General features: G+C 34.1%; 3 protein-coding genes across 9 annotated transcripts in view; 2 read left to right on the top strand and 1 right to left on the bottom strand.

Moving 5' to 3' along the window:
• The window catches only part of LOC100740788, a 145,660-nt gene that overhangs the window by 95,760 nt on the left and 30,232 nt on the right, over positions 1–19,668 (bottom strand). For 2 of the 7 annotated variants that reach the window (XM_012390007.3, XM_033322848.1), the window contains exon 1: positions 5,558–5,690. The exons of 1 other annotated variant lie outside the window; for it this stretch is intronic. The gene's annotated coding sequence lies outside the window, so the exon portion shown is untranslated. 4 more of the 7 variants (XM_012390011.3, XM_033322842.1, XM_033322843.1 and 1 more) reach the window with 4 other exon arrangements.
• LOC100740668 lies at positions 11,994–14,710 on the top strand. The gene is made up of 3 exons (XM_003492343.4): positions 11,994–12,247; positions 13,420–13,576; positions 14,009–14,710. Exons 1-3 carry the CDS (start codon positions 12,113–12,115, stop codon positions 14,185–14,187), a joined length of 471 nt encoding a protein of 156 aa, XP_003492391.1. The 5' UTR covers positions 11,994–12,112; the 3' UTR covers positions 14,188–14,710.
• Positions 17,243–19,010, top strand: LOC100749691. Its single transcript, XM_003492333.3, has 3 exons — positions 17,243–17,419; positions 18,339–18,495; positions 18,706–19,010. The coding sequence occupies exons 1-3, from the start codon at positions 17,291–17,293 to the stop codon at positions 18,858–18,860; spliced, it is 441 nt and encodes a 146-aa protein (XP_003492381.1). The 5' UTR covers positions 17,243–17,290; the 3' UTR covers positions 18,861–19,010.

The following is a 19,668-nucleotide window of genomic DNA, read 5'->3' as shown; positions in this document are numbered from 1 at the left end:
TATTTCACGGAATGTAACCCTTTCTAGTGACCAGCGACACAAAGAGAAAGTGGAAGAAGGACGCGAATTTCAGTCCCGGCGAATGCAATTACAGCCGTGAAACCCACTCGAGAGCAGTTTCCCGACGAAGAAACGGCAACTCCAAAGGATTTCGAAAATCCCGACCGCGTATTGTGATAGTAAACTTCTGTTCGCTATCCTTCGACATTATCCGAGAAACTCGTTCCTCTCTGACAAGTTCGCAGCAAATCGACTTTTTGCGCGGGAAATCGTTCAGGGATCGACTTGGATGGTTGGTAAAAATTGTAAATCGAGATATTCATGTAAGTAAATCGTAATTTTTCTCTGGAAACGCGCGCGAATGAAAACGGAGAGATTTATTTCTGACTTTCGAATATTATACCGGGGCAAAAAGAAAAAAGGCAAGAAATATTGACTCTTCAAGAAGCGGGACTACTGTACAGCTTTCCCTTTCGTGGTTTCTCATAAATATCACGTAATTTTATTCCGCATCTATGTCGGCATCTTTTATGAAACTCTGTCGAACTGCGAACGAGAAATTTAGAATATATTCAGTAATTCTTCCTTTTGGAATTCAAAAATATGCTGCTGCAAATGTATCTTTAATTTTAGATTATAAATACAGTTAGAATATCCGGACTAGCTTGCTCTATAGTATAAAATAACTTCAAAATAATTTCAAAATTTACTCTGTAAGAAATACTTAATAAACTGCGAAAGATACAGTTTCATGAAATGCTTTATACATTGTTTCGTATTCATTTTTCAAGAGTGATGTTAGTCAAAAATGTTTTTAAAAATCCCAAAGAACCATGAAAGAACATAGTATAACATTTTATTCTGTTAATTAAATTTATCAGTAAGAAGAATATCTACTGCTTATAAAATAGAATCAAGTATCGTTTATGTCGTTTTCAGTCTATGTACGTAATCCTAAAGAAATAAAACATCTTTCCTCTGTCGTCTTTATATACATTTTCCGATTGATCTCAAATTTTCCCAATATAATGACGATAGCCTAATCGCAGCATTAGTGAAATTTCAACAGGTTTTCGCGTAATATGTTCATGAAAATTTTCTGTAATAATAATAAGTATTCGAATAGTTTCATATATATGTGTGTGTGTGTGCACAGAAACGTGTACGTAAAATTCAAATGAAGAAAGAGACAACGCATTAAGAAAGATCTCGTGAAGAACAAAAGGATTTTCGAGGAAACAACGAGAATTGCATTCTTGATAATTGATGTAACACGAAGAAAAATAGAATGCGTGTTACAAAGTGGGAAAGCGTTCATTTCTTGCGGGACAATTTAGTTTTAGCGGTTCCATTATACGCAGGTCTTTTATCTGGCTGTGTTTCAGGAAAATAATTTCACCGATTGGAAAGAGAAAGCGTTATCGGCGGCTACGTATTCGTAAATGAAGACAGATGAAAGCCTGGCAGGCCCGAGGCATTATTCCGTAGAAATAATCCGGCGATCGAAGGTATCACCGAATGCATCCCACTCCGCTTGAAAAGAGAAGACATTTCTATGGTCTACAGGGACCGTTGAATAATCGACATCATAAAAGAAACATTCGGAATAATTTTCTTTTATGAATCGAGCTCGTTTGACGTATGGATTCTTTATTTTTAATAAGGATAATTTGATGAAACATCGCGACTAATCGCGAACTCTGAAAATAGCCTGAACTCTGAAATGAGTTTCAAATACATATAATATAGTAATAGCTAATGTAATATATAATTATTATTATATACTAATTATATAATTATTATATAATATAATAATAGCTTGAAATAAATAGCTCTGAATAGAAGTTTCGGATAAGAAAAACGAAATTGTTATTATATGTTGAAGGTGGCAATAGAAAAGGATTATATGCCATAATACTGTAAGTTATTGGACTAAAAGAATAGTATATGTTTGCACTGTGTCAGGAATAATAAAGCTTTTAAAGAAAGAACGCTTTTCATTTATTCCAGTACTCTGCGGTGTTTAATTTGTGAAGACAAATTTAAAGTAATGTAAAACAATTGTCTTCTTCCTTCAATTATTGTCTAATGCCAAATGAACGTATAAACTTCGCATTATGGACGAGAGATTCATTGAATCTTTTTTATTGATTTATTTAAAAATTAGTTTTCTTAATAAAGCTGTCTCGATGACATTTCTTCTATTTGTCGCTTAAGCGAAAGAATCGTTAAATTTATTTCTTCAATATGTGTTAATTTTCTATTACAAAAACGAATTGTAATATGGAATATGTCAACTATGGGGTAATCTGTGTATATCTGAATAACGCGCATAAACCATTCGTCAATACTTTACCTTGTTTTTCTATACATATTTTTTGTTTTCCACTGTTTGAAAAGCTGGCCTTTGGTCGAATATATTCACCGTTGGAAATATTCTACTTAAGAGAACAAAACACGAAAAACAAAGGGATTTTTAACGCAACTGAAATAAAAATTAAACGAAATAAACAGACGTTAATAAAAAATAATAAAAACCACGGAATAAAATAAGAATACAAATTTTCACGCTAATCCCATTATTTCTTCAATGATTTATCAACTGATTTTCCCAAATGTTTAGAACTCTGCTATATTCACTAGTGAGTAACTTAATAAAAATCGCAGCTATTTCATTCGACCAAATAAAAGCATCCAGTAATTTCATCCCATCGTGTATTTCACAATCTGCTGGAAAGCGCGTTGTTTTCCTCGATTTTCAATTACACACGCGGAAATAAATCGTGGAAACCATTCATTATTGACACTTAACGCACTAACTTTTGTCGTTTACGTAATCAGTCCGCGTGTTGCAACGGTGACCGGTTACTCAAACATCATTGATGCGCATTTGAACCGCTCTCGATGAAAATTGAAACAGTGCGTTTCGCCGAAGAAATTGATTTTTCGAATTATTAATCATCCCTGATGAATGTTTGCGCGAATGAATGCCAGCATCGCTTACCGTCATCGTCTGATAGAATAGCGCGAAACGCCCACGTTTTTTGTTCGACTGTTCTAATTCGCGCCCTCGTTAATTAACGCCGTATAAATTCGCACGGTCTGCGTTTCACGGGATCGAAAGCGGCGGCGCATAAAACAAAAAACCAACATTTGTCCGAAGTATCAAGTCGTGAAAATCGTAACGAACTCCATTCTCCGAAGCTTGACCAGCGTGAAATGACTTGACTGATGGTTTCATTAATTTAATAATTACCCGCGCTATTGTTCGAATCACGGAGAGAAACATTCGAATGAAGTTCTCTAGAGTTGGGAAGTTACGAGCTGCAGCGTGACCATCTCGAAATTTTCTCCGGCCACTTCAAACTTATGTATAATCCCTTCGTTTATCTTCGCGCGAGAGATTAACTGCTGGTTTGAGGATTCCGAGAAGAATTGTGCTTTTTATACAGCATGCAGGGATAAGTAGCTACATTTAAACACCAAAGAAGTGGAATGTTAACGATGTTAATGTAATGTAAAAATAACCACGATGTTAACGCTTGTTAATTTATTTTTTGATCTATTTAAACGTATTATCATACCTACGATTGGATTACAGTGATTACAGTAGCATAAACGTATGCGTAAGGAAGAGTACTTCGTATGTTATTGTATGATTAATGCACGTTAATAGTGATTAATAATGATTATTAACAGATAGAGATTTTAGGATTTTCATTTGTAACATATTATCGAAATTTCCCTCATTTCTTACTTATTCATATTAAATAACTATGCTCCAATAACACAATATCGAAATTCTATTTTACCCATAAATTCGCACGTAAACTTTAGGTTGTCCAATGATAATATCAAATCCCATAACTGAATGTAGTCGCGAGAAAAATTCAAAATGTACAACATATCGCTCGAGAATATTACATTCGACATTTTTAAACCACCTAACACTTCGCTTTAATTACGAGGGATTCGACGACAGACTTCGCATTCGAAGAAATCACGTTACTAATGCGACGATGAACTGTGAACTTTTTAACGATGAATTCGTAACAACGCGCGTTTCGTGAAAGAAACCTTTCGAAGAATACATCGTCCTAGGGTCTTCTCGGCGACGTGATCGAAGAAAAACCGCGCCAGACACACACAACCCACTTACCTATAAATTAGGTCGTTATTTCATAACCGAGGGATCGATGAAAACTATTGAAAGAGATGTACCGTTAACCCTGAATTACACACATGCTGTGCACATTCATCCAGAAGTCGTAATAGGATTAGGTGATCCGTGAAGAATGTACAAATTTATTGTTATCATTTCATTTCAAAATGAAAATATCTTATTTCACGCACAATACGAATTTAGCAGTTTCAATTAGAAATATCAGAATTTCGATCTTTTCATATTTCTCTCAAGTATTTTCTCCGTATGTTTCAAAAGACGACAGCTTCGGAAAAATTTGCTATTATTTTAATGAAATAGAACATTAAAAACAAAAATAGAATTTTAAATAAAGAGAGACACTCTTCTTGGTTTATGGTAAAAAATTTCAGAGTAATTATATTTATTAGTGAAAATGGTAACTTTTGGATATATGTTAATGGCCAGAATGACAGGATTGATTTTGTCTGTATGTGTATTTACCTACTTCGTGTAAAATTAGATTGAATCAAAAGGTTATGATAATCTTGATGATATGAAGTTATGATAATCTAAAGTTTAATAGATAAACGTTCTTGAATTAAAAAGATATTGTGGTTAACAAGTGTTTGCTTGGATCACTTAACTGTATAGTCTGCCTGGCATAAGTTCTTGCCGGCTATGTGGATCTTGAAAACAACACGTGGGCACAAAATTCAATACATAAACAGTTCTCGAATATTAACCAAAACTATAACAAAATGAAGTGTTTTGAAATGTGATAAGAAGGCAAGAGAAGACGGGGTAACTGTTTTGAAAAGCTATACAGATATTTACAAACAGTTTCCAGTGAACTTCGTGAAAGGAGATTAAGAGTGAAGATATTTATATTCTGTAACGCGGTGTAAACAACAGAAGGTAAAATAATATGTTTGTATTATGTGTAAATAAATACATGTAAATGTAAAGAAATCTATCTATCAAGAAAACACAGCTAACGATAACAACTATACTCGAACCAAGAATATTAATAATAATAATAATAATGATGATACATAAAATGAAAGTCTATAACGTAAGTGCCAAAATCTTTTAAATTAGCGTACATTTCATAATCAAATATAACGCAGAAATTTTTTTTCAATTTCATGAAAAATCGAACCCGCCAAACCCACCAAATTAAATCATCGTGATATTATCATACTGGATTGCTACGTTCAAGATAGTAGCCTATAATACAAAAATAACCGCGCTTTTTCAATCACACGATCGAGGAAAGTAGGGATCTGCCTGAAATTCCAATTTCACACGATTTACTCTGTCAATCGCCTTATGCCGGCTTTCATGCAACACCTTCGATCAATTCTCCTCAAGACGGTTTTAATCGATATAATTTAATTTTGCACAAGGACGTACACTAAACTGTATATATCCGAACGAAGACGAGACCTTCACCGAAGATCATCAATGGAGCCGCGAGAGCACGCTGAGTTTCTACGGCGAAATACCGGATAGGGTTGCTCACCGCGTGGATACTAGATGAATACTGAGGCACGTCAACGGGTACTGGGATCTAACCCCCTTCTACGTGTGCCTCATCCCTCTTTCGTCTCTGCTCCCCACTCTCCGCTTCGCTTCTTCATCAAACGCGCATCCACCCACGCAACTGTTGCGCCCCCGTCCATTAGCGATCATCCCTTAACATTTTGCAACTGTTTAACCACCCCCGTGGACCTTTGGACGAACGCGTGGCGATAATCTAACCACGTGGGGTATACATCGATCGAGATTGTCAACTCGCGATTGGGACGGTCGCATTCATCAAAAAGTTCTACGAAATTTTCATTTATTTCATAGTTTACGTTTACGAGACACACAGAGCGGCCAAATGTTTACTTTTCACTAGACTACTAAGATTCGAAGCGTATCGATCATAAACTTTATTTTATCCTCCACTGTATTTCCTGTTTGCCGAGTAATTAAGCTGTAGACGATATTCGCGCAAATGGTTACAATTCGTGTTCGCCGCCGACAATGTGGCGATTTTCGCTACGTACCACGATGCATAACGACGCTCATCCCTTTTATACGATTCGTGTTTGCATGGTTACTCGTCAGGTTGGTAACGAGGAACACGGCGAGTCGACGGCTATTCGAAACGAATTCAGGTAGCGACGCGCGACTTCTTCTCGATGGCTACACGCGCGCGCGAACTCTATAGAGCTCGATGACGACAGTGCAAATCGAGTCCGGACTCCCCCGCGTTGAAACACTTAACCCAGATTTAACGAGGAACTAAAGTAGAATCCCGACCTGTCCGCGACTAAATCCGCGAATGACGTCCGAACGAAAGTACAACGAGGAGGGAAATGATATCTCGGTTTGGCTGGCTCTCCGTGGAATGGAGGCTAATTAATCAGAGTAAGAAAGTCAGCGGAGGAGGAATCGACAATTCGTTTGCCTTCCCCTGTCAATTACTTGTCGACGAACGCTCGCTGGTTTCTTGCATATTGCAGCGTGGGCTGCTTCCTACGAACAGTTCGCATTTCTGCAGAAACTTTGTTGTCACTTTGTTTCCTGCTATTGCTGGCTCTTGGATAAATGTGAAATAAGTACCGTTTTTAGTTCCATAGAGGTAAACGGAGACGTTTCTTCGTGTAAGGTTGCTTGAGCCAATTGAGATTCAACATTTTAAAGTTCAATCTTGAACTTTGCATAGAATAATCGAACTTCTTGTATATCGTGGCACGCCATTAGTCTTTATACAGTAATGGAAGAATGGGGAACTTTATCGCGTACTTTAGATCCACTAAGGAAAAATATCAAAAAACAAAGGGAAAAGTTCGACTAACTTTGTGACTAACTTGTTCGACTAACGTTATTTGACTTACCGAGAAAGTATTATATGAGAATTAATAAAATAAACGATAAAGTAACTTCTAGGAACAAAGTAATATATGTTAATTATTGTCGTACATATCCTACTGATTGTATATACGGTAAATACGAGAAATAGCTTTCTTTTCACTTTGCACCATTTTCCTATTAATTAATTTATTGACTTTGCTTTTACTAATATCTGTACTATAATCTGATTTATTTTACTTAAAATAAAAATCAAGTTATATTATCGAATACGTTAAATTACTCATAAATATTTTGACAAGTGTTTATGAAAATAAATATTGATTAAGCAAACAGCATTTTAATCACATTAAACTTTAATGGATAAACATTATTTATATCTAATAATATTATTGTTCTTCAACTTGCCAATTATCCGAAGTGACGAAACAGGAATACGAGAAGAGAAATTATTCACAATGATAATGAAACTAAATGAAATAAACGAGTTCATAAAAAGGCTGCGATTAAATGATGCAAAAGGATAATTCATAATGATATAAAAATAGCTGTAGAAATTCGATTTACCTAACTATGTACTTAGATGCATTTAACTTAAAAAACCTCTTATTCTTCATTCGTACGCAAATTGATCGTTTCTTCGCGCGAACTACATTCCAAGCATGAAAAAGGGGGAAGAAAATAAGAGAAAAGAGGATAAACAAATTCATGAGGTCACGTTTAATTCACTTTATCTTTAAATATGGTTCTCCAATACGCTGTGACTGTGGCCAATCCAGTAATTGAATTGAACTGACGCATGCAAACAAACTCATTGAATAAAGTGAATCCTTTGTAGTAAGTATGTACTCTGTTAATTAATCTACATTTACTAAAGTCGTTTCATACAGTCGTTTGTATACAGCTTGGCAATAATTTGTGCAAAAATATACAATCTTATTGAAGTTATGAAAATGCTTTATGGAAAGAAATGATTCAAATGAAACATCTGAAAAGTATTTACTTATTTTTTATTCAAAGGTATTTAATAAAGACAATTCCTAACCAATATGTTTATTATCTAAAAAGCAAAACATGTATGTAACTACTATATTCCATTTTCCATCTCAGATAGTGGATCAATAACAAATTTTATTATGCAAAACTTTGAATAATTTATGGATTATTCGCGAGAAAGTTGTACGTCGAAAATTAATGATTGCAGCCATTATCGTCGTCTACCTCAAAAATTAAATTAAAAAATTTCAGTGTAAATCATATACACACTTATATCAAAGATTTTCTTTTAACATATTTATAATTAAAGCTCACATATGGCACTAATATTCTACCAATAATTACTACTTTCCATTTTTTCTTAATTGGCAATTCATAGACGACGACATGAGAAGGTAAAAGACTATTAATGTAACTAGATAGTCCATGATTTCTAATCTCTCAAAGTCTTCAAGTCTACAATTAATATAATATCCAGAATTATATAGTGCATTCCATTAATACGTGTAAATTTTATGTAAAGTGTTAAGCTAAGGACAAATTTTATACAGAACCCGTTGAGAGGAGATAAAAAGAAGATGCTGGCAAATTTAGCTTCCAAGAAAGGAATGATTCACACTATCGTCGGTAACGAAAACCGTGGAAAATGCAAATTCGAAGAAACGCTGGAAATAGGATCGTCTTGTAAATGGCCACGCCGTTTCTTATTACGACTACAAAATGAGAATAATTTGTCCTTGGCCGGTTGGAGCACTTTGCGGCCGCTTCTTTTTTTCAGTAACTTTTCAAGCAACTGGACTTCATGTATTTAAATAGCATAGCTCGCTGCATAAATAAGACCTGAATGGTTTCTTTGTGACCTTTTAAACAAACCTTTTAAAACAGAAACATTCGATTTATGTGTATCGTTGCATTCATTAGGTAAAAACTCTAAAACAAATAAAATCTGAGTACAGTAATAGTGGCATTATCCTACAACGGATTGTCAGTTTCTCCTACGACAGTCTTCTTCGTTAATTAATTACTCCAAAACAAAGCGTAAAGCAGCAGCATGAGAGAATTCAAACATTAAATGTACTTCCACACAGTCAAGGTAAATAAAGCAGAACGAAGAATCGAGGAGAAATACGACAAAAACATTTCCATTATAAGTTTTTGTCATTTCATTAAACACTTAAACTTATGGAGGAGAATAGACGTTAAAAGGTCGGATATTTGGATTGGAAATTAATATTTTTCATTTGTAACTTTCTTCTGAAGATTACTTAGACTTGTTTCTGCGAATAAGTTACATTTTCCGCGTTTCATGACAGAATAGTTTTAAAGTTCCATACGCTATCGACCAATCTCATATTTCTAAATCTCCTTTCTTATTTGCTTTTGGGATTAAATATATTTTTTCACACATATGTCATCCATTTTTAACATACTTATATCTTTGGATCTAATTGTCTTTTTGTTTTCAATTATGTCAAAATCGATTTTATTATGCTCGTGCGTTTTTTGAGTATTCTGGACTGTTTACGTAAAGAAGGATATAGAAACGTTTAAAATACACCTTTGAATTAAAAAGTAAAATGTTAACGTAGAAAGTTACGACAAAATTAAAGATATTAAGATCACTGAAACCTCTATAATACCATGTGAGACAAAATATCTCTTTATCTTACAAATAGGTGATCCTTAAAATGGAATAAAAATGTAACGAAGGTCGGTTGCCAAACCAATCCCGAGTCGTAATTTTCATTTTACTTATTATCCATAAAAGTAAAGTTAAAAATATAAATACCTGTGAGAATAATAATTTGCAGCATCACCAGTTGCCGTCACTTAAATCCAATCTGAAAAAAAGAAATCTATTTCTAGTAACAGTTCGGTCTTAAATTTTCGAAAATTTGAAAACGATTGAATTTTTCATTTTTCAGTAATACATAAGATACATAGAACACGGGGAACGTAACGAGTGGATAAAAATATTCCAAAGTTTTCCAGAATTTTCAAACACATGGATTACTAAGAGGAGTAACGAATGAAATCAGAGAGATATTAATGCCCTTAAGGAATTCTCTGTCAAATTCGTTGGAAAACATTGCTACCAGATGGCGATATAAGGGATGAACGATCGAATTAGCGGAAGAAACGACAAAGTTGAAGACGGCTGGCCTGGAAAGGGTGCGGTAATCGCATTATTAAGAACTTCGTTGTGAAACTCGAGGTGGCTACCGGAAACGGGGACTTCGAATATAGGTTAAGATTTCCACGCAAGCAGCCAGCCTAGTTGTTCGAACAGCCAAGAAAGTTGGCAGACAACAGCTAAATCGTTACACAAAGACAAAACTGCCTGCGGTATATACGCGTCCCTAAGGGATCTTGGTCCTCATGCACATGAGAGAAAACTACCCTAACAGTTGAAAACTAGAGATTGCTAACCTTTTCTGCGGAGTTTGCAAAGGTTCGTGATTACCCCCGGGGCAAGGGAGATCTTCAAATGATCTGTGTCACGGCAGAGCGTTGTATGATAACGAAGGACGATTAATATGCCAATAGAATTTACAAGAACTCCACCTTCTGGGTTGTGTAACTAAAACTGGTTTTGATTTGATTAACCAAAAAAAGAAAAGAAAAAAAAATTAAATTCTTTAGAAGAACTTTTTTTATAAAGATGCTATGAATTGGTAGTGTTGGCAGTAATATAATTCTTCATTGAGTACTAAAGTGTCATAATAATATGTAATAAATAAAATGTAATAATAAATATATTGTAATGAATATCGCTAATGAAAACATGTATATATAGATATAGAAATAATAATATTATAACGATATTAATATAAATACAAGAGGTGGCGGTGAAAACCAAAGTGACACTGCAAAGGATGTTTCAATTCTTTTGGGTAGTACACAAAGTGGAGTTACCTTTTAATTGCGATACATTCAATTGTTAAAAGGCATTACGAAATCAAATTTACGCGTCATCCACATGACACCAATATCGTTATTCGGTTAGTGATTGCGTTTTATTTCATGCCTTTTATTGTCTGCGATCAGTGTCATCCATCGTAGACTATAATGCTAACACGAATTTTAACAATAAAAAAAGAAAATAGAGAGAGAGAGAGAATGTGTGCATGCTGTTGTAAACTTGCGAATGTATGAGAAAAGTGAATACAAAATATGTTTGCGATCAATTGCCTTTTCCTGATGAATTTATGTAATCTGTTATTTATTCACACTGCATGTAGTCTGATTAGTCTTTGTCGAACGAAACCTTACAAAATCATATATCACACCCCCGTTATATAATCGTGAATAAATCTACTTCACGTCATTACTTATGCGGGCAATAACACATTGGTTAAGGAATGAAAATGATTAACTTCCGCTTCAGAAAACACAACATTTGATACATATGTATACTTAGTACTACTGCATAACTAACAAGTATAAGTAATTTTATATTACTAATCTGATTTCTACACTATTCTAATCATTAGCAATTTTTATATTTTCTATATTACAGTATATCGTAAATAACCCGTATTCTATTCTACTCTAATATTACATTCATGTTATATTCCCATTGTGTAATATTTTACATTCCATTCTATATAATTCTTTATGTATAATATAATTCTATCGAGTAATCCATTGATCTACTACGTTATGTGCGATATATTAAATTGTACAAATATCCGCAATCTAATTATAAACCAATAAATACCTTTTAGTAATTTCAACATTTTTTTAATCGAAGTATACAACTCCTGAACAGAACATCTGTAATATTATACAGCACGTAACATTAGTAACGTGCGTATAATTTTTTAGGGTCAGTAAGGAAGAGATAAAAATAAAATAAGAAACATAACAGGAAAATCCATCGCTCAGGGCCTGTATCGTCGTGAGACGAATAACATACGTGGCATTGTACCCGGTAACATTTCCCTTATTTGTATTCCAGGGGGAAGAGCATGATAGGAGCCAATGGAGAAATCACAAAAGAACCGTTCAGATAAGTCACGTTCACCTTGACGGACTTTCGGCTCGGTCTATAAAAGAGAGGTACACCTCCTCGATGGCGCAGTCACAGTCACAGTGAAACCATACAAAATGTTCCGTTCAATTGCCGCTGTTTTCATCGTGGCCCTGCCACTATTTCAGGCTGCCTCTGCTATCGATATTTCTCAGGACAAAAACATACACGTGGAACTCACCAGTAACGATGCTGTGCAACAAACAAAATCGGTGAGTGACCCTAAAACATCTCCCATGCTAGTCATGTTCAAACGAATCGTGTTTAGTCAAACTTTTGGCACTTTTTCGTACCAACTTCTTTGTTCTTAACGCTTGTATCGTATTCGAGATAATAATTTTTCGTATCTATAAATTTAAATAAGGATTAAACTTTTAATTCATAAAACGTTAAGACAACGAAGTGTCTTGAATGATAAGGAAATCAGAATAAACCACTACAAGTTGCTTGAGTGGGAACGTTTGTACTTTACTGACTTTATGAACTGACTTTCAGTAACGAATATGCAGCGAATATGCAACGCGATGCTTGTCGGAATATCAATAATAACGAAAAACGAGTGAAATTCATATCGAAGGAAAGAATGCATTTTATTGGTATTAATATGGTGGTTTTAAACTATAATATTTGAATTTAATATTAGTGACGATTAATGAGAATGCACGTAGAAATTTCAAAAGATATCCCAAGTCAAGTAAACAACCGGTTCACGTTGGTCAGAAGGTTTCAAGTCGACTAAAGTCAAGCAAATCCGATCTTAAATTCAAGCAATTTAAATAATTTGAACAAAGAAATATTTTTCGCGATGCGATAGAATATTCTTTGAAAGAAAATGAAATATCTTTCGTACGAATATTTTTTAAGTAGAAAGAATAGATCGTGTAACTAATTAAATGTATTTTTTTTTTTTTTTTTTTTTTTTTGATAATTTGATAATACAGGATTTATGAATCTGTCTATGTGATATTCTTTCATACTTTTACATGTACAATAATTAGTGTCATTTTGCGAAAAAATCCTACGAATCTCTATACATGTGTGTGTATGCTCTCTCTCTCTCTCTCTTTTCTTATCTTTCTTCTGTCTATTAGTAATTAATTCAAGAATTTACTATAATTTCGAGTTATTTAAAGTAATAGCTGTATACTAAAATCTACTTAATACGATTTAAGAGAACAAATAAAATCACATATATAAACCTAATACCTTAAAGTTTGTAAATGTCAAATTATTAAAGACATCAATATCCAAGTAAAGAAATTTTTTCTCTTTTAACGTACTGTTGTAAGATCTAGACTTATGGTCGTAATTTGAGAAAAATAACAAACATTACAACCGATATTTAAATAGGATGTTTTATTACACACTCTCTTGTTTTCCATAGGTAAGTTCCTATCCAGAGGAACGTGGACCTCTATTTATCGGGGACCTCACCGCCGGCCAACGCTACGCAGACGAAACAGTTTTCCGTCGTGTAATTGAATTCAACAATCCAACCAACACGATTCAAAGCTCAACGTTAGACGTATCTGTTACGAGCGGTAACTTACTCCGTTATTTCTCATTTTTCATATTCTTAGCTTTATAGAATAAAAACTTGGTCAATTAAATCATCGATGAACACATCAAACACCACTCGTTGTTAAAAGAAACTTAAGTATAAGTATAAGCATAAGTTTATGACTAGACTGTGGATACTTATGCGAATATTATATTCTTTTCACTAAAAAGTGGAACGTAAACAGCGATTTGTTCCACTCGCTGAATATGTAAAACTATTTTACTTTGAATACTTTGGATTTTTTTGCACATTATATGCATTCCGTAGAGTTTTATACTTTTAAATCTTCCACAAGTGCATAAACATGTCCTTTTTGCTTTTTGTTCTATATTTCATTTGCAGACCAATGATTCTGGAATTTCTGTATATTATTTCTGTATTCACACAATTTATATGGTTTCCTTTCCTACAGGAGTAATTCATTATATCAGTGCTCGAAACGTACAAGGCAGTCAAGCAGTTGTCTGTGGCAATCCAAACGCCTTAGGAGGAAGCAAAACTAGCATTAATCTTCGAGTACCACCGAATTCCTTGGCTACGTTAAATATGGTGGTTGCGGCGCATGATCATAATCGCATGATCAAGTCTTAGAACGATGACATCGTGCTAATACTACTATGTTCTTTCAGTCATGGTCGACCGAATTGTATTTCCAATTTGAGGAAAATATGAAAGAATCGTTATTAATGTATGTGTGATTTCTCGTTACGATTGTATGCCAATGACTTTCTCGATTGAAACTATAGTGAGACTAGTACATATCGAATTCAAGCTACATATCAAATTAAGCTTACATGATATCGATACCTTGCACACTGAAAATTTTTATAAAATCAATCAGCAATCGTAACACGTTTTTATTGAGAGATAGTTTGAAATCAAATGTTTCATTTCGAGAAGAAGATTATAAATATATTAGCTTTTTATGTTTTCCATAAATGAAAATAGAACAAGAAATAATTTTCATTGTTCCAATGTCACTGTATCACTATATCGGCATCATTAAATTATAAAAGATTAAGTTTTGATAAGTGTACCTTATATAATTTTCATCATATCTGTGAATATTATTGTACCAACCATAACATTGTAAATCTCTTTTTATTCTCTAACTCGTGTGTTTGTCTTTCTTCCTCTTTCGCTGAAAACTGATTCCTCTTGATATCAAATTTTAATTTAACTATAATTACAGTACAAATGACATTACCTCCTTCTATCCTCTCAGGATATTGATTATGGATACTATAAGAATAAAATATTTATAAAACCTGATAAAAGAAATATTTTAACCACTCTAATTAAACGTACAAGATCTTGATGTTGTCTGAACAAAGTTTGAGAAAATTTCAGGAGATCTTATTCAAATCAGCAGTCTTCAAAAAGTCTTAACGCTTTATGCTACTACTAACGATACAAACGGATACGCAGAAAACCTGACTAATGCAAGTGCTGATTGTTCCGTAATCTCATAATACCGGTTCACAACTTAAAAACTGTAAAAACACGCGAAGATGAACAGCTCTTCATTAAGGTGGTTCAATACATCAACGAATCAGATGATATTCACGCTGTATAGCTGAAATTCACTATTAATGGCAGTAACATTTTTTAGTGTATCGTTTTTTATTCTACACAGCTTTATTCATACAACATGAAGGCTTACATCTGAATTTGAAAAATTATTTGTTGTTAAAAATGCGTAAGAAAATACTATCGTCTATCGTTCATTTGACACATCAGCTGCTTTATGTAGGTACTCGAATACTTTCATATAAATATTTTTATAGGCGCCACTGATATCGGGAGTGCCCGAAACATACAAAGTAGTCAAGTAGTTGTCTGTGGCACTCAAGATACCTTAGGAGGAAGTTCAGACATCCTTTTCATTCGGATTCCAGCCTCTTATGACCTCGCATTATATGTAGTTATTGAAATACCCATTGAAAAGGTATTGGAAGAAGAAACTGATTAAATGTGTTAATTAAATGTGTTATTGTCTTTAATCCTGACTGTTCAATCGGCGACACAACTAACTCATACGGCGTAATTGTTACGTATTACATTAGTCAACTATATCTGTTACGACCGTTTGCGGAGACGCGATCGCAAGGAAAATGCATCAGCGAGAGGCGTAAATTCTCGCTACGATTCTGATAATCGACGCCGCGAATCAGTCGTTTCCCTGTTTCGATTATAATAATAGAGGTAGTTCGAATGATTGTAACACTGAATTAACAGGGTGATTATCTTCAACAATATTTAAAATTATAATAAACACGTTACAAATGATTTAACGATGATACAATTACTTTTTTATTATAATTCGACTCGGCTTTATGATATTTCTCGACGTATTGGTTTGACTAAGCGACCTAGATTTTATTCCTTTGAGCCTCTCCATGCATTCGCTTTGAATCCTCAAATGATACTGGCTGCCCTTCGATTTTTTGCTTTGTCTTCTCTGGGAGACGACCTCCACCATGCTCGGATCTCGCAACTGTACACACCTATGATCACGTATGCCACCTTCTTTGTGTAGATAAAATAATCGACCGGAAGCGAATCGATGTTTCTAGTACTAGCTGCTTGACGACAACTATACGCTTACCGCTACATTGTGTATATTTCGCCGGTCATGACAGGCGATCTGCCTGCGACACTGTAATACCAAGGGAGACGGTTAGGAGCAAGGTCTATACTAAGCCTCGGTGCGTAACAATATCTATGATATCAATAATGACGTAATTACCCTTTAACCGTTAACAATGTCTGGAAAATTACGCAATTTTTATAGCAGAATGATTATTTAAGTTTGAGGCTGGGGACGTGTTTAATTAAAAATTTGCAAATTGCCAATTGTGTAATTAGTCTACCGGATTCGCCAATCTAACCACATTAGAAGTTAATTAGAAGTTAATAACATGAAACTTTCCCTGTTTGTGAAGAAGAGTATAGTATCCATAAATCGGTAAACACGATAACTCATACGGCGTAATTGTTACACAGTACGCCGATCAAACTATGTCTATGATATCAATAATTACGCAATTACCCTCTAACGGTCAACAATGTCTTGAAAATTACGCAATTTTTATAGCAGAATAATTATTTAAGTTTGAGACTGGGGACGTGTTTAATTAAAAATTTGTAAATTGCCAATTGTGTCATTAGTCTACCGGATTCGCTAATCTAACCATATTAGAAGTTAATTAGAAGTTAATAACATAAAACTTTCCGTGTTTGTGAAGAAGAGCATCGTATCCATAAATAGGTAAACACGATAACTCATACGGCGTAATTGCTACGCAGCGCGCTAGACAACATCTATGATATCAATAATGACGTAATTACCCTTTACTGTCAACAATGTCTGGAAAATTATGCAATTTTTATAATAGAATGATTACTTGCTTTTGAGACTAGAGACGTGTTTAATTAAAGATTTGCAAATTGCCAATTGTGTTATTATTCTACCGCACTCGCTGATCTAACCTCGTGTAAATAATTAGAAGGTAATAACATGAGAAACTTCCCCTTTTTGTAAAGAAGAGCATCGTATCCATAAATCGGAGTAAGATAATGAAAAACATTTAGATAAGCTACGTGTACCTTGATAAACTTCTAATCCGGGGTATAAAAGGGACACGAAATTTCCGCAATCCCATAGTTACAGATACACTGAAAACAATACAAAATGTTTCGTTCGATAGCTACTGTCTTCATTCTAGCCAGCGCAGCGCAGGCTGCTTTTGAACTTATTAATTATCCACGCGAAACCTTTATTCTGAAATTAACTGACGAAGATATTATACAAACGAATTCGGTGAGTAAATATAAAATTTTTTCTCTCAATGCGAAAAGATGTAATTTGAATGAAAATAAGGTTGCCTATAAGTATTTGGACACCGGGTATATTGATATTTTTGTTATATGTATTTTACGAGTTACGACTGAAGAAGGTTTCTCTGCGGTTAATTCTTTACTTCTTGTCATACTTGGCAAATTCTCAGCTAAATTAAGTCTGAACTTGCATTTACTTGCAACAACAACCTCCGGCATACTATTTGCTTTAGCTACATTCGTGATGAGATGTATTATTATACGTGTTGGTTTATTAAAGATACGAGTGATAAAATTGTAATAGTCGGTGTATATTAAACTCACTTTAAATACAAGTACAGACATAGTGTATGCCGGTCGTAATCGTCGTTCGCTGAATGCTGCTGTTGAACTCTACGCTCGCTCTTCGACCGTATAACTCGCTATAATGATCGTCCTAGAGAGCACGTTCGTCTATTTGTATCAACCGGTGGTATTACAAAAAGTTCGAATGTAATTCCGTTTTGTCCGGAGTTCGTTTACACTTGAACGTAGCAAATCAAAACAACGTTGGCACTCCAAGGCACAACAATATGAATATCTTCCGATTCGAATCTTCCGTTGATTCATGTGCCGCTAGACGTAAAAATATTAATTTGCGTAAACATTCATAGTTTAGTCGTTAGCAACGCAGAATAACGAAGAATTACGATTATGGATTACTATAGCATTTTAAGCATTTTATACGGTTCAGCAGTTCTAATATATAATTCAATGAAGAATCACCAATATCGAAATAAAGAAATACATTTCCATTTTGACTTTTCCTAGGAAACTGAAACTGTTTATCGCTTCATTCGAGAGAAATGATATCCATGTCTCCTCACACGAAGTTTCACTTTACTTCTTTTGTTTCTGAATAGAATTTTTATCCTGAACAACTTGATATTCGAACAAACCTGGGAACTCTTACCACGGGTGAACATGTTTCAGGTGAAAGAATTTATAATTCAATATTAGAATACTCTAATCAACATGAGCAACTTGTATTGGTGCTAGTTCTGAAGCTGCAAGTGGACGGTAAGATTTTTTATATTGTTTCATAATCTTTATGTTCTAACGCTTGCGAGACAAAAGTTTAGTTTTGTAGCGAAATCGTTGATATACGTAATTATTTCTTGTTACGAGAAGTTTATAGAGCGTAACTAAATTCATGTTCATTTGATACGCTTTGAGTAAGATTTGAGTGACTGTTCGGCTATCTTCATGTAAATGTTTCTTTTTCTACAGGAAAAATTAATTTTGTAATTGCCGAGAACATTCGCGGCAGCGAAGCGGTTGTCTGTGAGACTGCGAATACTTTAGGATCGTCTGAAGGCAGCATTCACGTTCGAATTGCACCAAGATCCACCGCAAGATTACGTGTGTTAATTGGGGCGCACTAAACTATGCTAACTCCATTAAACAATTTTATTTTTCCTTAACGTTCGTAAACAATAACTTCCGCATTATTTTTATTACAAATGGATATAGGTATTCTAAGTAGAAATTGTATGGCGCTATAGGATGTCGAAAAAATAAACATATTACTTAAATATGTTATTATTACTCACCTGAACTTCCTTCTATAGCTTTCTAATCAGGATAGAAGAATATCTCCGTGTTTTAAACATATTGGTGTTTGGTAAGATTTTTATGGTTGGTGGCAAATTTTGTGGCGGCAAACCTTACTGTCGATCTCCAATCCTGTCGGTATATCTTTCCCCTTCTTTTCAAATCACCCTACTCAAATTCAAATACAAATTCAATTCAAATTCAATTCAAATTCAAATTCAAATTCAAATTCAAATTCAGATACGGAGGGATACGCGTATATCTTCTATACACGTAAAATACAGGTACTATACTTATACACACGTAAAATAGATACCTCTGCGAGGGATGAAATACACAGACCGTTTCAAGAAAATATATTACGTTTATCGAGATAGAATGTTGTTTGTCGTTCAGTGCAAATCTTAATCCAGGTATAATATCGTTTGCACATTAGTGATTTTTCTTTTTCTTCCCGTTTCGTCAGCAATCAGAACCGAGTACTTTCATTTCAAATACTTTTCAATTATAAAAACAACTCTACTTTCTGGTGGTTTTAAATTGTAGGAAAATAGTCGATGGCTATCTAGTACATTTAAAGAAGTATATACTTATATAGAAATTATTGAAAAATTGTTACACGTAATAGTAAGGAAAATT

This window comes from Bombus impatiens, unplaced genomic scaffold, assembly GCF_000188095.3.
Source record: "Bombus impatiens unplaced genomic scaffold, BIMP_2.2 scf_0673, whole genome shotgun sequence".
Taxonomy (NCBI): Eukaryota; Metazoa; Arthropoda; class Insecta; order Hymenoptera; family Apidae; genus Bombus; species Bombus impatiens.
The sequence above is the reverse complement of the archived record's forward strand: the minus strand, read 5'-3'. Positions and strand labels throughout refer to the sequence as shown.

Excerpts from the sequence above, each read along its gene's own strand:
- LOC100740668 (XM_003492343.4), top strand. The coding sequence starts at position 12,113 with ATGTTCCGTTCAATTGCCGCTGTTTTCATCGTGGCCCTGCCACTATTT. Across the intron at positions 12,248-13,419 it reads CTGTGCAACAAACAAAATCG|GTAAGTTCCTATCCAGAGGA; the intron begins GTGAGTGACCCT and ends TGTTTTCCATAG. Across the intron at positions 13,577-14,008 it reads AGACGTATCTGTTACGAGCG|GAGTAATTCATTATATCAGT; the intron begins GTAACTTACTCC and ends CCTTTCCTACAG.
- LOC100749691 (XM_003492333.3), top strand. The coding sequence starts at position 17,291 with ATGTTTCGTTCGATAGCTACTGTCTTCATTCTAGCCAGCGCAGCGCAG. Across the intron at positions 17,420-18,338 it reads ATATTATACAAACGAATTCG|AATTTTTATCCTGAACAACT; the intron begins GTGAGTAAATAT and ends GTTTCTGAATAG. Across the intron at positions 18,496-18,705 it reads TCTGAAGCTGCAAGTGGACG|GAAAAATTAATTTTGTAATT; the intron begins GTAAGATTTTTT and ends CTTTTTCTACAG.